This window comes from Artemia sp. Qi Xiang Cuo, chromosome 14 (assembly GCF_049724085.1).
Source record: "Artemia sp. Qi Xiang Cuo chromosome 14, ASM4972408v1, whole genome shotgun sequence".
In the NCBI taxonomy this organism is placed as follows: domain Eukaryota; kingdom Metazoa; phylum Arthropoda; class Branchiopoda; order Anostraca; family Artemiidae; genus Artemia; species Artemia sp. Qi Xiang Cuo.
Genome location: NC_142807.1, coordinates 50,336,956 through 50,354,657, shown reverse-complemented (window position 1 = coordinate 50,354,657; position 17,702 = coordinate 50,336,956). Strand labels below are relative to the sequence as shown.

At 35.7% G+C, this 17,702-nt stretch overlaps 1 protein-coding gene across 1 annotated transcript in view; it reads right to left on the bottom strand.

The window, feature by feature from the left end:
- The window catches only part of LOC148944576 (alpha-amylase 4N-like), a 63,743-nt gene extending 54,609 nt beyond the window's left edge, over positions 1 to 9,134 (bottom strand). The window contains exon 1 of the mRNA XM_089100661.1: positions 8,928 to 9,134. Coding sequence (XP_088956787.1) covers positions 8,928 to 9,095 — 168 coding nt within the window. The 5' untranslated portion in view covers positions 9,096 to 9,134. The remainder of the gene's footprint in view (positions 1 to 8,927) is intronic.
- Between the last annotated feature and the right edge of the window lie 8,568 nt (positions 9,135 to 17,702).

Here is a 17,702-nt window from a genome sequence, read left to right as displayed (position 1 = left end):
CAAGCTCAACAGGACGACGCGAATGCTGCAGTGAGTGTCGTCCTTGTAGATAAAATTCCAGCAAATAATGACAAAAATGCCGCAGTGATTACCAAGTTTTTTTATAAATCATCAGCAGATGATTATGTTTGTACTATTTTTGAGAAAATAGCCGAATATAAAAAGAAAGAAAACGTGAGAAAAAGCAGAAAAGAAAATGTGATAAGTAAATATTTTAATCGCGGGTTTTGCAAGTTTCGTAAACAGTGCAAGTTTTTACATATATGTCATGATTTTATTTCGGGTGTTTGTAGGACTGACAAGTGCAGTTTTGACAAATCGTATATTTTCGCTCATGTAACGGTTATGGTGGAGGATAGACTTACAATCTAACCTTTTTTAGGGTGACGCAGAAAGCCCCCCCCCCCCCTGCAGAAACTGCTGTTTAGAGCAGGCGCGGTGCTTTGCTTGCACTAGTGGATCTTGTGTTCGTGATCTAGGAGACCCACTTCACTCTTCTTCTCTTCAAATTTTCTCAACTTGCCACAAGCCTAATAACACCGGCCTCACGAAGAGGACAAAGATTAACGAATATCCGTCATCTGAATTTTCACTAACAAAGTTTTTCTACGCTAACGCTGAAAGTCTCAACCCAGATAAGGTAGTTGAAACAGAAACTCTAGCATGCATCCTTAAGTCAACTGTACAGGTGGTAACAGAAATCCACTGCCAAAACATCGATCTTCTGAATATCAATGGTTCTAATAAATAATTTAAGCTTGGACCAGATGATAATCCCTTGGGAAAAAGTTGCCCATGAAAAGTTAGCTACAAGTGTTATTGATGTTCCATGTCTTGAATCCCATATTACACTATCTTATATTACACTATCTTAGCCACTCTATTTCGTCGTGGGATTCAAGACTAGAATTTATGTTCCATTCATTCTATTTGGGCTGGTCCAGTGCATTCCTTGGGATTTAAGTTGTGTTTTGAACTCCACCTCTTCCAGGCTCGTGATAAAAGGAAAAAACTATGTTTCAAAAACAACTTGTCACTTTGAGACGATAAGGGACATTGTCAGGATTTTACTTTGGATAAGGTTCAACAGTTAAAACATGTTTTTGAAGTGCATGTTTGACATTTAATTGTTTAGATTTCCGTGGAGGGAGTTTACCCCCCCCCCCTGAGTTCTGGTCTTGTTATGTCACTTTTGAGTACAAAACAAAACAGTAAAATGACTAGAACACATTTTTAATGCTGCGAATTTCAATTTCTATAAGTTATATATATGACTCAAAAGTCTTTTTTTTTGGAATAATAAATAAATTAATAAAAGATTGAAGCTATATGGCCTGTACTAAAGACGTCGTTGCAGCGTTGCCTCTGACGTTTGGCATGAAAAATGGAGAGGAATGAGCCATTGAAAACAGTATTTTCATTCGTTTTCATGGTTTTTCATTAATTTAGTTTATTTCAATAGAATATGGTCTTTCATTGACCAGGTCATTCACCGTTTTCCTATCAAACGCTTAAGAAAAAAGTTGAAGAAAAGAGTGAATATAAAACATATCTATGTTTAATCATTTAAATTGACTAAAGGAATGATTTTCTAACATGATAAATCTCTTAATTGATTGGCATATTTATCATAAAAGACTTGACGTCTTAGAAATTTAACTTATTTTCGGATGTAAATACACTTTGTCGTCTTATCAGGAACGAAGGCTAGTTAAATACACTGACCGCCTTTTAAGTAAATTTATGAAGGCAATTTGTCTTTTTTTTTAATGTTTTTTTTTTTGGCTGTGGCAAAGCCTCGAAATGCAGCATATCTTACTTTGTTGTCGGCTACTGCAGTTTATGTGCAATACAACAAATTATTTCTTCTTGTAGTTAAGCTATTATTTCAGTTTTTGGCGAAACACAAAATTCATTGAAACGCTGTCACTTCTGAATTTTAAGGTGGTGAGGCAAAAGCTTTCCGGAGGACGGCATAATAAATTTTCCTTTTTTATGTAAGATCCGAAAAGAGTGATCCTGAATAAATTCGATTTTGTTGATTAAACGTTATTTGTAAAACGGAGCGTGTGTACTGTTGAAAAAAGGGGTTTGAGATGGATTGTAGGCACTATACGCACTTTGAAATGATAAAGTTAGGCAGGTACGCAGACATTTTTTTTTGTGGCGGGGGGACGAGGAGTACTATAATATTTTTGTGTGAGGCCCAATAATTGCTTAAAGTGATTGGTCGGCTGGTTGTCTCTTTTGTCGTGTACATTATTTTCACACTGTTCAACGGATTTAGCTCAAGTGAGAAATGGTAGCTGCCACCCAGGGGCGGGGTCTATGGGACTTTTGTAATATTTGGTCATATTTGTAGCGATTATGTCAAGTGATGTTCCTCCTTTTGTAGTTGGAAATTTTACAGTGTTACTTAACTCAAACGCCCTGTAAAAATTTTCCAGTTTCAACTCATTTCCATCACCGAGAACAAACAACGCAAATCCGGGCCACTTACCTGAAACGTAGTCGGCACTAAGGTAGAGCTTTTCAAGAAACGTTTTCTTCTGTTCGTAGGGCTGACAAGGCGAGTAATAGAAAGCACACACAGTCAAACCATTGATTCTCCTTGGAAGTCTTTTAGGTTGTATTACGCTATTACATTAATGGTTTGACTGTGCGTGCTTTCTATTACTCGCCTGGCTAGCTCTACAAACAGAAGAATAGGTTTCTTGAGAAGCTCCACCTTAGTGCCAACTACGTTTTAGGTAAGTGGCCTGGATTTGCGTTGTTTGTTCTCGGTGATGGTAATGAGCTGAAACTGGAAAATTTTTAACAGGGCATTTAAGTTAAGTAATACTGCAAGTTTCCGAGCTACCAAAGGAGGAACATCACTTGACATAATTGCTACAAATATGACCACATACTACAGAAGTCTCACAGACCCCGCCCCTGGGTGGCAGCTACCCGAGCTAAATCCGTTGAACAGTGTGAAAATAACGTACACGACGAAAGAGACAACCAGCCGACCAATCACTGATACGGGTTTTTTCGAGTTTGGGAACTGGATAACTCAAGAAAGCTGGATAGATGTATTGAATGCCAGCACTGCCAATTCAAAAGCAGAAATTTTTCAAAATACTTTACTAGAAGAACTTCGCAGTTACTTCCCCGAGAGAAAAACCAAGTCCTTGTCCGCCGATCATCCGTACATTTCGAAGGTTGTTAAAAAGCTGATAGCTGAGAAACGAAGATTGTTAAAAGAAGGGAAACGCCAGCAAGCTATTCTTTTGAAGAACAAAATTCGCAAACTGACACGCCAGGCGGCAAAAGACTAATATCAAGGTAAAGTAAATGATTTGTTCCGATCCAAACCCCAACAGCGGTATAAAGAAGTTAAAGACAACTCATAGGAAAAGAAACTAAGTGTCTTGATTTCAACTTAGACGATACAGATACCAAATTGACCAACCAACTTAACGTCCACCTGGCTAGTATTGTACAAACCCTACCTTCCTTGCGCCCAGATGAGATACCACAGCCACCTCCAGACTATCAGGACCTCCCAACAATAACAGCCAAAATGGTGACCATAAAACTTAGAATGCTAAAACAAACAAGCGCCACGCCAATTTATATCCCAATCCAAATCATAAAAGCAGTCCCAGACGAAATTAGTTAACCACTTTCAAATTTATTTAACCGCATCACCATTTCTGTCAACTTCCCGTCTTTATGGAAGAAAGGATATATGACACCGATACCTAAGAAAGACACACCAAATGACTTCACTGGAGTTTGGTCGATCACTCTTACACCGGTATTTAGCAAAGTTTACGAGCAATTCCTCTCATCCTGGCTAAAGGAAAATATCATCAGCATGGTGGATCCAAAGCAATTTGGTAGTCTTCCCAATACCTCAACAACTCACTATTTGGTAAGCCTCCTGGGCAAAATCCTCAAGAACCTAGACAACCCCGGCTACTGGATAAACTTCATAGCAATAGATCTGAAAAAAGCTTTCGGCCTGATCAACCACAGTAACTCATCAAAAAATTACTTACGAGGTCACCCCTGCTTTAGTTCGAATCGTTGCCAGCTTTCTCTCGGATCGAAAGCAAAGCACTAAATAAAAGAGCGCGTACTCAACTGAGGTTCAAATGTACTGTGGAGTGCCACAAGGAACAGCCCTTGGTCCTCTTTTGTTCCTTGTCATGGCGAACGAGCTGGCAGAGTCCTATCCAGAAAGATAGAAGTACGTCGATGATCTATCATTAACTGAAACTTGCACAAGGACTCCCCAAGCAACGCGTATGGTATCATCGTATGGAGGATTTAAGAACCAGGCTGCCAGTAACGAAATGGTAGTGAATATGGACAAATCCGCTGTACTTCCAATTTCATTTTCAAGGACCGAACCAACCTATTATCCTCCGCTACACCAACAGCGGATGGTGACCGTAATAAAACTGCTGTCAGATATGAAGTGGGACAAAGAAGTAGGAAGCAAGAGTCAAACCTGGAAATATGGGTATAGCTGCTATGAAGTTGCTATCTCGTTATGGTGTTCCTGTTGAGCATCTTCTAATGTTCTATCTTTCTTTCATTAGACCTATTTAAGAATATTGTTCTCCCTAACTCATGACCAGTCGGAGACATTGGAGCAAGTTCAATACTGTGCCCTGCTTGTGGCGCCTAAATCTCCTAAAGTCCCCTATATATCGCTCCTCCAAGAATTTAAACTTGTTACCCTTGAAAAAAGAAGGCAACAACTTAGTGTCAAGTTTGGAAAGGGTATCTTGAAAAATCCCAAAACTCCATGATATACTTCCTCAGGATTTTCCCCCTTGTAGACTAAGGTTGCAAAGGTCTGTTATTGAACCTATACCAAAAATACAACAAGTATTTACAACCCATGCGAGATATGAAAAAAGTTTTGTGCCTGGGTTTATTTGCCTTTATAAATTAGATGCCTAATTTATATATAGATGTATGTTATTTTAATTTTTGTCTTTTTTTTTAATTTTGTCGACCGTGTAAGCGTTGTGAAAATTGTATTTGTTTCGACCGTGTCACTGAATGTGGAAATTGCATTTTGAAATAAAGGAAATTTTGATTACTTTGGAGAACTAACGTAGATAGGCATAGAGTAAGGGTAATTCCAATAGTCTACCAGTTCTGTGAGCCATTTGAAGGCAATTGGAGACCCCCCCCCCCAACAAAAAATGATTCAAATATCCAAAGGACTTGCAGGCAAGTGGGCGACTGAGGTTGTCCATATTATATGAACTTTGCCTACTGGGAAAGCCCACCGGAATTGCAATGTGAATTACTAAGATTTCTTTGTTGGCTCATGACGGACGATGGCCACTGGACTTGTAAGCAATTATTGGGCCTCACACAAAAATATTTTAGTACTCCTCGTCCCCCCGCCACAAAAAAAAATGCCTGCGTACCTGCCTAACTTTATCATTTCAAAGTGTGTATAGTACCTATAATCCTTCCAAACCCCTTTTTTCAACAGTACACACGCTCCGTTTTACAAATAACGTTTAATCAACAAAATCAAATTTATTCAGGATCACTCTTTTCGGATCTTCCATAAAAAAGGAAAATTTATTATGCCGTCCTCCGGAAAACTTTTGCCTCACCACCTTAAAATTCAGAAGTGACAGCGTTTCAATGAATTCTGCGTTTCGCCAAAAACTGAAATAATAGCTTAACTACAAGAAGAAATAATTTGTTGTATTACACATAAACTGCAGTAGCCAACAACAAAAGTAAGATTTGGTGCATTTCTAGGCTTTGCCACAGCAAAAAAAAAAAAACATTAAAAAAAAAAAGAAAAATTGCCTTCAAAAATTTACTTAAAAGGCGGTCAGTGTATTTAACTAGCCTTTGTTCCTGATAAGACGACAAAGTGTATTTACATCCGAAAATAAGTTAAATTTCTAAGACGTCAAGTCTTTTATGATAAATATGCCAATCAATTAAGAGATTTATCATGTTAGAAAATCATTCCTTTAGTCAATTAAAATGATTAAATATAGATATGTTTTATATTCACTCTTTTCTTCAACTTTTTTTCTTAAGCGTTTGATAGGAAAACGGTGAATGACCTGGTCAATGAAAGACCATATTCTATTGAAATAAACTAAATAAATGAAAAACCATGAAAACTAATGAAAATATTGTTTTCAGTGGCTCATTCCTCTCCATTTTTCATGCCAAACGTCAGAGGCAACGCTGTAACGACGTCTTTAGTAAAGGCCATATAGCTTCAATGTTTTATAAATTTATTTATTATTAAAAAAAAGACCTTGGAGTCGTATATTTAACTTATAGAAATTTAAATTCGCAGTATTAAAAATGTATTCTAGTCATTTTACAGTTTTGTTTTGCACTCAAAAGTGACATAACGAGACCAGAACTCAGGGGGGGGGGGGGGTAAACTCTATCCACGGAAATCTAAACAATTAAATGTAAAACATGCACTTCAAAAACATGTTTTAACTGTTGAACCTTATCCAAAGTAAAATCCTGACAATGTCCCTTATCGTCTCAAAGGGACAAGTTGTTTTTGAAACATAGTTTTTTCCTTTTATCACGAGTCTGGAAGAGGTGGAGTTCAAAACACAACTTAAATTCCAAGGAATACACTGGACCAGCCCAAATAGAATGAATGGAACATAAATTCTATATGACTCAAGCATAAATTGGCTTGAAATATTATGCCAAATTTTTTGAATTTTTTTTTTCTTTCCAGTTTCACAGAAGACAGCTAGAAGCTTCGACAAAATCCTAGAGATTGGAGTCTAAACAAATAAGTGCTTGAAAAGTGTTGTCTGAACAAACTACGTTTTTTTTCTTAAAGCATTTTACGAAAACGAAGTTTTCAAGAGAAAATAAAGAACAATATTTGAACCTAAGAGGAGAATAAATAATCTCATAAAATAATTCAAACTTGAAACAAAATTACTATCAATGAGTGAACAAAAGAAAACAAACATAAATTAAAATTAACAATCACATCAAACATAAATATACAGATGAATAAATATATTCTAAGAATATGTCCCATGCATGAAAAAATATATCCTATAGATAAATAAATGAATTCTAAAACAAGTACAAACTGAAATGGATAAATATGTCAAACTAGAAGTTAATAAAAATTACCAAAAGCAGGGGTAGGTCAAGGGCCCCTTCTAAACCTTCCAAAGGCCAGAGCGTCGTTCTTGATTTACTAAAGGTGATCTGTATTTCAAGAATTGTATATTCTAATTGTATTTCGAGAGTTTTTTTTATAAGTCATAACCTCAACATTTACAAATGAAGAGTGGGGTTGGTAACACCCTCTCCAATCCTCTAAAAGGCATTTCATTTTCTTTTTATTGAAAACGATACATGTTTTGAACAATGTGATTATTATTTTTCAAAATTTTGGTTGGTTTTTAATTGACATAGTTATACTGTTGGTTAATGTTAGGAATATTTTGTAAAAGTTTTCGCATTTTCTGCTTAAGATTTAGAATATTAGATTGTAATCTAAATTTTGGAAAAAACTTGAGGATTCAGCGTGAATTTCAGTTCTTATGTCTGGTACAAAAAAAAAAATTGCTAAAGTCTTCCTGGACAGTACTAGAAAAAAAAAGACTTCCTTTGACCAACGCTGCACATGTTCCATCTCCAACCTTCTCTTATCAGGAGTGCGCAAACTCTGTCTCGAATCCGTTTCGGGTAACCCATGCGTGCATTTCAAAATATATTCATGAACGATACATATTTTGAACAGATTGTTTATTATTTTTCAAAATTTTGGTTCGTTTTTAATAGACATCGTTATACTGTTGGTTAATGTTAGGAATATTTTGTAACAGTTTTCGCATTTTCTGCTTAAGATTTAGAATGTTAGATTATAATCTAAATTCTGGAGAAAACTTGAGGATTCAGCGTGAATTCCAGCTCTTATATCTGGTACAAAAACAAAATTCTTTCGTTTTGTCACATTTTTCAATCAACAGTAGTTTTGGTTATAAATTTTTAATATTAGTTTCACCATGGAATTTTGGGTGGATGAGCAGCGGGATTATTATTCCTATAAATTTAAATATCTGCGCAATTTGTTGGTCTGCTATGGAGTTGAATCCATCCTGACCCACATTCTGTAGATAAATTTGAAATGATTTAATTAGGAAATTCATTTACATTCATTTTTTATTTCACATAGTCTATTTGTGCGTCTTAAGTAAAAAAATAACATTAAAAAAAAAAAAAACTTTATTGCTTAAGAGCTAAAGCGTTGGAGATTGAATTTCGGTGAATTAGGACATAACTGATTTTTGAACTAAATCAGATAACAGCAATATTGAAAAATCATACCCTTCGAATCTTCGTAGACTATTTTATAGATCTGTAAAATAATTTTTATTCCACTGCTAAAATCTTAATAATTCGACGTCAGTCATATTCGTTAAGCCAAAAAACGTATTTTTTTCACACATTGGTTACTTCCGGTTTTTTTCTAGGTCTGCCAAGACTATTACTCTTAGATTCTAACCTTAAAATTTGACTAACTGATGTTCGTGTTGTCTCAACAGCAATCTTGTTAAATTATATTTTAAACTATATACTAAAACTACACTATTTAACATATATTTCCGGGCCACAGAAAACTCCTCCCCCTTCACAAAAAAAAGTATTCCTCTTGGCCCAAAGGACGACCTCTGAAAGTTTCAAACCAATCAGACGCCCAAGATAAACACATTCCCTTTTTCCACAACAAAATCTATCTGTAAATATTTGGTAAATTGCATATTGATATTGTCCACCGTAAGATTTGCGCCTCATCATCTTAAAAGTCAGAAGGGTCAGTATTCCTCTGTTTTACACCGAATTCTGCTTTTATCAATTACTAAACAAATAGACCTTGAGGGGATAATCACCTGAACTCCACCATAGCCCTTGGGACCTAAAAATCTTTCACATTCATCGGCGATGTCATCCCATCTCCATTCGAAGAGATGGACCATCGTTGTTCGTCCTGGGTCATAGCCTGGATTGTATTGTGCATAAACTGCAGTGGCCAACAACAAAAGCACACTCAAGTGCATTTTGAGGCTTTGCCACTCCCGAAAAACAAAAATTAAAAAACAAAGAGCAAAACAAACTGACAAATTTAGACATATTGCCTTTATATATTAATATAAAAGATGATAAGTATATTTAAATAGCCTTTGTTCCTGATAAGACGGAAAAGTTTACATTTACATCTAAAGATAATTTTAATTTCTAATACTCTATTATCACAAATATGCCAATCAATTAAGAGAATTATCAAGTTAGAGAAAAAAATTCGTTTGGTCAAAAAAAAATGATTTTACATATGAATCTGCGCCGTTTCAGGTACTTCTGACTATGCACCACGAGACAAGGGCGGATCCAGGACTTTTTAGAGGGGGGGGGGCAAAAAATAGATTCATCCGATAAACTTGCATTAGGAGCAAGTTTAATTAACGCAAACTTGCGTTAATTAAGTAAATTACAAACCTTTAGACTAAGTTAGGGGGCGTGCGCCCCCCGCCTGGATCCGCCACTGCCATGAGATTAGAAATACAGGTTCTTAATTATATACTACAACTCACTTAAACTATTCATTGAAACACAGTTGGCTCTAGGAAACAATTTCTGGAAAGACACTTGATTCAAGAAAATTTCTCTGTGCTTCTAATGTAACACGCGTTACCACAAATGAGTTTTACATATTGTCAATTCTTCAACCCTGCTTTTTCTTGAGGGTTTCCTCTTTTTCTTGAGATTTATCAAAAATGCGGCTTTTGAATCTTATGTTTAACTTAAATAATTTCAACTTAGCAGTAACAAAAGTATTCTAGTTATTTTATAATCTGCTTTGTACTCGACAGTGGCATAGCCAGAGGAGAAGTAACTTGGTTCACAATCCCCCCTCAAAAGCCTGGACTATTGCATGTAAAATATGGACTTAAAGACATAATAGCTATTCGAACCCATCTTCTCAGTTTAACCCTACACAACGTAAAATCCTGGCCATGGCCTTGATCGTCAAAAAGTAATAAGTAATTTTGTTGCGACATAGTTTTTTTTTGTCGTATAGTGTGCAGTAGCTAGGAAGAACTAGAGTCCAAAACACCAATAAACTCCCTAGAAACACGGTGGACCGACGTGGAATTCTGGTTAAGCCCCTTATTCTATAAATTCCAGACGAATCAGTCATGAAATGGCTTGAGACGTTATTTCAAATTTGTAAATTTTTCGTTGCTAGCGTGCAGATACAGTTGGTCGTCCCCTAACATGCTGAAACACGTAAGCGACGTTCCTACAACCTTATAACAACTAAGAATGCTGCTTGTGAGTCAAATAGCTAGTTACTGTCCTGAGATAAATTTAAAGTTCTCAAAATTAACCAGGGCTAACCACTACCTCCTAACTGTTGTCCATGCTAAGCAGTCATCTACTTGAAACCTGGCGTAGGTAACTATCATTTTACGACTTCCAACTTGCATAATAAATTAGAAGAGTAGTTAAAGTTTCTGGGTCCTACATAGTACCTTTTTTTTTTATCATTATTACAATGTATATCAGAAAAACCAGATAAATCTGGACGAGTCTGGTTGTGTTTAGAAAAGTGAAGGAGAGCATAATTCAAGTATTTTTATTTATTGGTAATTAATGTACAAAACCCTTCTTTTTTTTTAGTTTCCCAGGAAGCTTCGTTCAAGAAAAAGTTTCGAAAATAGACCTACAAATTAGAACTTGACGAAATATTTACTTAAGAATGATCAAACAGTTCGTGGTAACGAACTGTTAGTAAGGAGCGACCCGGCTCAATGGTAACCGAAACTCTAGAAAACGGGTTTTTGATACCAATAGATACATCAAAAGAAAAGATTTCAATGCTGATTTCAAATATATAACTTTCATCAAGTTTAGTGCTACTCATCAAAAGTGACGCGAATGAGAAAATTTGAATTATTTACAAAAAAAGTGGGAAAAAACCTCTAAAAGCAATATAACCTTAATGGAAATCATACCATAATATTCAGAATATCTGATAACACTAATGTAGTGTTTTCAAGCACCTATCTACTAAAATGTGGACTTTTGCATTTTTTGCCAGAAGAAAGATCACGGATGCGTGTTTATTTGGTTTTTTTTTTTCCCAGGGGTGATCGTACCGACCCAGTGATCCTAGAATGTCGTGAGAGGGCTCATTGGAACGGAAATTAAAAGTTCTAGTGCCTTTTTTAAGTGACCGAAAAAAATGGAGGGCAACTAGGCCCCCTCCCACGCTTATTTTTTTCCCAAAGTCACCCGAACAAAATTTTGAGATAGCCATTTTGTTCAGCATGGTCGAAAATATGATAAATATATCTTTTAGGATGACTTAATCCCCCGAAGTTCCCAGAAGGAGGGCTAAAAGTTATGAACTTTACCCAATGTTAAAATATAGTTTTGTTTATTGGGATGTATACATATGTTTCCTGGTGTTTTTTTTCGGGGTGGGGGAGATATGGGGGGGTCAGTGGTTATGTTGGAGGATCTTTTCATGAAGGACTTTTTCATGGGGTAAGAGAAATTTCTATGAAGGGGGCTCCAGACTTGCCAGCATTATTTATTGGTTATTGGAAAGTATACAACAGTTTTCAGGAAGGATTTTTTCTGGAGGGGGGGGGCTAGAGGCGGGGGTAATCTGGAGAATATGTCTGTGGAGGATGTTTCTTTGGGGTGAGGGACATTTCTATGAAGGGGCGCCGGATTTCCAAGCATTATTTAAAAAACGATCAGAAATTAAATAAAAAAAAACAAGTTTTTTCCACTGAAATGTAAGAAGGAATATTAGAACTTAAAACGAACAGCAATTATAACGTATGTGAGGGGGTTCTCCCCCAAGTCAAGACCTTGCTCTTTACGCTACAGTTTTTTTTAGTGATTTCACAATAGCTATATCGTCTAATCACACGGCCTGGGCGAATAAGGGTTCTTTGAATAAGATTTGTGTTTTAATTCATCCGTGAAGAGCACCTAATTGGATATGTGGAGAACACAATCGAATGTGCTATAAAGTCCGAGTTATAAAAAAAAACAATAAAAAAACAAGAGATACGGCTCAAAATTAATAGAAACTTTTAAAATATGAATTTTTATGTCAATAAATGTATCAAAAGAATGGGTTTATAATGATGATTCTAAATATATAAATTTTATTAAGTTTAGGATTACTCATCAAAGGCTACGAGCCTGAGAAAATTTACTCGATTTTTTAAAGAGGGGGAAACATCCCCTACAAGTGAAAGAATTTTAATGAAAATCACACCGTCAGATTCAGCGTATCAGAAAACCCTATTACATAGGTTTCAAGCTCATATCTGCAAAAATCTGCAACTTTGTATTTTTTGCCAGAAGAAAAATATACGAATATAGAAGTTAGTTACGTAAGTTAATTTGTAAAGACATCCATTTAGCAAAAGAAAAGTAAAATTTTAATGCAAATAAAAGCTGCATTAACTAAAAAACGATCAGAAATTAAATAAAAAAAACAAGTTTTTTAAGCTGAAAGTAAGGAGCGACATAAAAACTTAAAACGAACAGAAATTATTCCGTATATGAAAGGGGCCGTCCCCTCCTCAACGCCTCGCTCTTTACGCTAAAGTTTGACTCTGTCTCACAACTTTATTTTTTAAAACAATAAAAAACTTTAGCGTAAAGAGCGAGGCGTTGAGGAGGGGACAGCCCCTTTCATATAAGGAATAATTACATTTCAACCGAAATGTAAGAAGGAATATTAGAACTTAAAACGAACATAAATTATAACGTATGTGAGGGGGTTCTCCCCCAAGTCAATACCTCGCTCTTTACGCTACAGTTTTTTTTAGTGCTTTCAAAAGAGCTATCTATTCTAATTAAACAGCCTTTGTGATTCAGGGGTTTGGGGCTGTCCCCTCCTCAACGCCTCGCTCTTTAAGCTAAAGTTTGACTCTGTCTCACAATTTTATTTTTTAAAACAATAAAAAACTTTAGCGTAAAGAGCGAGGCGGAATATACGGAATAATTACATTTCAACTGAATTGTAAGAAGGAATATTAGAACTTAAAACGAACAGAAATTATAACGTATGTGAGGGGGTTCTCCCCCAAGTCAATACCTCGCTCTTTACGCTACAGTTTTTTTTAGTGCTTTCAAAAGACCTATCTATTCTAATTAAACGGCCTTTGTGATTCAGGGGTTTGTGAATAAAATTTTTTTTAACTTTTAACGTAAAGAGCGTGGTATTGACTAAGGGGAGAACCCCCTTATATACGTTATAACATATACGTAATAAAAAAAAACAATAAAAATAAAGCGATACGGCTTAATAGTAATCCAAACTCTTAAAAACGGAATTTTGATGTCAATAAATGTATCAAAAGAATGTTTTTATAATGCTGATTCTAAATATATACATTTTATTAAGTTTAGTATTACTCATCAAAGGCTACGAGCCTGAGAAAATTTACTCGATTTTTTAAGAGGGGGGAAACATCACCTCCAAGTGAAAGAATTTTAATAAAAATCACACCGTCAGATTCAGCGTATCAGAAAACCCTATTACATAGTTTTCAAGCTCATATCTGCAAAAACCTGCAACTTTGTATTTTTTGCCAGAAGAAAAATATATGAATATAGAAGTTAGTTACGTAAGTTAATTTGTGAAGACATCCATTTAGCAAAAGAAAAGTAAAATTTTTATGCAAATAAAAGCTGCATTAACTAAAAAACGATCAGAAATTAAATAAAAAAAAAAACAAGTTTTTTAAACTGAAAGTAAGGAGCGACCTTAAAACTTAAAACGAGCAGAAATTATTACGTATGTGAAAGGGGCTGTTCCCTCTTAAACGCCTCGCTCTTCACGCTAAAGTTTGACTCTGTCTCACAACTTTATTTTTTAAAACAATAAAAAACTTTAGCGTAAAGAGCGAGGCGTTGAGGAGGGGACAGCCCCTTTCATATACGGAATAATTTCTGTTCGTTTTAAGTTTTAATGTCGCTCCTTACTTTCAGTTTAAGAAACTTGTTTTTTTTATTTAATTTCTGAACAAACACTACATTCATTTCAGCGATAGTTTGGTATTCAGTTTTATTCTATAGTTTTCTGGGAAATGAATTTTACTTAAGCTTTAGACCATGGGTCGGCAAACCGCGGCCCACAGGCCGCATACGGCCTGTGAGGTGTCCTGGTGCGGCCCTTTAGACCCTCGCCGCAACGCACCTGACAGACCATTTTACACACCATACCAATACAGAACGGAGTGAAAGGGGGCACCATTTAGTATTTCCGAAATAATCCGTAAACACCATCTAGCATAGTTACTTTGATGTTCATCCGTTGAGATCAATTATTTTGCTATGTTACTACTTTTGCTTTTGATTAAACTTACCTCAAAGTTTGGGAAATACCCCCAGAAACATTTTGCTTTTAGATTTTCTTTGTTTATTCTTTTTTAGTTCAGTAAAAATTAGTGCTTATGGAAGCAAATGAAAGCCGAATTATATTGTTCATGTTATGTGGCTATCTTGTGGTAAAATATTCAAAAGGAAAAAAATAACGCTGGATTTGGATTTTGACATATCCCAGTATCTACCAGATGACACCCATCTACAAAATTGAGTTTTTTTTCTTCGAAAGGTAACTTTCATCAAAAGGGTTTAAGCACATCCAGATTGTCAAAGGAGCATAGATACAATATCTCAGGAACATAATAAGGTATTAAGTTTCAACTTTCAGGGAAACTAGAGGGGGAGCAAACTAAATCAAAAGGTACAATACATATCCAGATTGTGAAAAGGGTGTATGTGCAATATCCCAAGAACAAAAAAAGGAGGGGGGGGGGTACCAGAGCTTGAAGTTCCAGAGCATATTATTGGGGATGTTAAACTAAATGAAAAGACACTATGTCCATCAAAGTTTGTCATAAGGGGCACATTACAACATCTTAGGAACCGATAAAGGTATTAAGTTGAAACTTAAAGACCAATTGAAGGGGTTTTATAACCAAATATGGATGTTCAAATGACCTATCTGCAACATATATGGGATGGCTAAGGGCATGAAGGTGAGACTATTAGGCGATATTGCAGTGTATATTGAACAAAATCAAAAAGTATTCTATGCATGCAGGTTGCCAAAGGGCATATGAACAATATCTGAGGAACAGCTGAAAGTAATAAATTAAACCTTTGAGGGCTACTACAAGTACTGCTTATGCAATTAGTACTGCTGTTATTGGGACAAGTTGTGACTGCTTTTAACTGTTTAAATTTGTGACTACTTGCAACTACAAATACTTGTGACTGTGACTGATTGCGATTGAAACCTCGACTACTTGTAACTGCATGTGACTTTGATTGCATCAACTACTTTGCTATAGCAAACAACAAGCCAATCCCTCTGAACTGGAGCAGTGCCAAAGAGGCAGGGATAAAATGGCTGGTAGGATCCGTAAAAACAAATAGATATACATGGGCCTGGGATCTTGAATATTTAATTGATTTGATTATAGAACTGAATTTACTCAATACACGTTTCCAAGCAAAAAATAAATTTATATGCCAGATGTATTCAGATGTTAAGGCAGTTGAAATGAAACTAATATTATTTATCAAGCCTATGGATGAAAGAAAGCTCAATCATTTTCCAAACTGCAAGAAAGCAGTAGAAGAATCTGCTATAAATTTTGTTTGACAAAATACTAAAATCAAAACTAGATTGATACAATTTCAAATTGAGTTTGAAAACCGGTTTGCCAATTTAAAAAAGATCTCACGTAAGATGGATGTTTTTCAAAACCCCTTCGCATAGGATGTCGATAATGTACCTACCAGGTGATTTGCAGATCAACGCAATATATTCTGAAAGTGATACCACACTTAAAATAGCTTTTAAGGAAAAAAAACTTGATAGATTTCTATGGAAGTTTGCCCTCTGAATACTACAAGGATTTAAAAAGGTTTGCTCAGCAAATAATTACTATGTTTGGTAGTACATATATTTTTAGCAAACTTTTTCAATTCTAAATTATCAAAAGAACAAACACTGTTCTCGGTTATCGGATATACATTTAGACGCAATACTGCACGTCTCTCTCACATAAATACAAGCTAATATAACAAAAATTGCAAGTCATATGCAACAACAAAAATCTCATTGATTGTATTGACTAAAATTAATGTCGTAAAAATATGCATTAAGCCTCTTATTTTTAAACCTAAAATATTTGTATATAAATAGTGGGTATACTCTAATCATTAAAGTATGCCTACAAAATATATTACAGTGTAACGACATGTGACCTACGTGCGGCCCGCGTCATACCTCCACATAAAATTTTGGTCCTTTTACAACAGAGGGTTGGCGACCCATGCTTTAGACTAAGAAATACTTGCGTAAGAAGAAGATGTAGGAGATAGACCATGCAAACGGTCAATGACTTATTTAATTTTCTTATTACAAAAGTCCTAAGACAGTTCTTAAAATAGGGATCCTTGAAAATCAAACATAACATTTTTGTCGCTCCTTTTCACTATTTTGTTCTTTTTTTAAGTTTAAAGAAGCCTTTTCCTCATATCCAATGAATGTTGCGACTTTTAAAATACACCACGAACGCAAGCTAATACTTCACTGCCAGCATGCTTGCCTTTGTCCTAGAAAGTGTGGGAAGTTCATGGGGGTGGGAAAAGCTAAGGTCTCAAATTGTGCATTCATCAATACAGATTGAAAATTCTTGCGTGATTCCACTTCAATAAGGTGCAATGTACCTACCAATCTGATAATAATTTGGCAGGGAGAGAGTGGGAGGGGGTAATGAAGGGGCCATGGATCCATTTTGGACATCAAATCATGAGGAATGAAAATCATATTCGATTTTAGTAAAGTGCAACATGCCTACGTCTCAGCTAAAATATTAGAGGTAAGAGGCGCGGGGGTGCTGGATTGGCCAGGCACCTTGGTTACCCATTGATACGGAGTAAAAATCCTCGCGTGGTTCCAGTAAAAAAAATAAAAAAAAAAAAAAAAAAATAAAAAAAAAAAAAAAACTTACACGATTCCACATCAAATAGGGAGCCAGAAACCAACCCTTTTTACTAACTTTTGACGTTGAGGTGGGGGCTTTAAGGAGGCCACGGGCCTACGTTAGTACCAAAGTCAAACAGATTGAAATTTATGGCATAAAGCTGCGACTACACTGCTTTTATTCTCAAAAGTTAGCAGTGGGAGGGACTTCAGGTGATTCGTGGCACATTATGGTTTTCACAGTCACACAGACTGAAAATCCTTGCGCAATTTTGATCCTCTCAGTTTGTAACATGTTTAACTTTCAGCAAAAAGTTGGCGGTGAGGTGTAGGGAGGGGATATTGGATTTATGAAAAAAATGGCAGCGTGATTAACTCTAAACAAGATACAAAAACAGATAAACTAACTACTTTACAGGAAGGGGAGGGTCTGAAACAGGAGCTACGAGCTTAATCCGCGACTTCAGCTTATTTTTGCATCGAATCAAGACTTCCCTCATTTTGGTAATTCCGTTGTGTAACAAAGAAATGAAGTTGTTTGCCCTATTTCAAAATGGTGAGTCTCATGTACGGATTTCTGCACTAACATCTTATGCAGTATACTTTCATTAACTTTTCAAGGATTACTGATCAG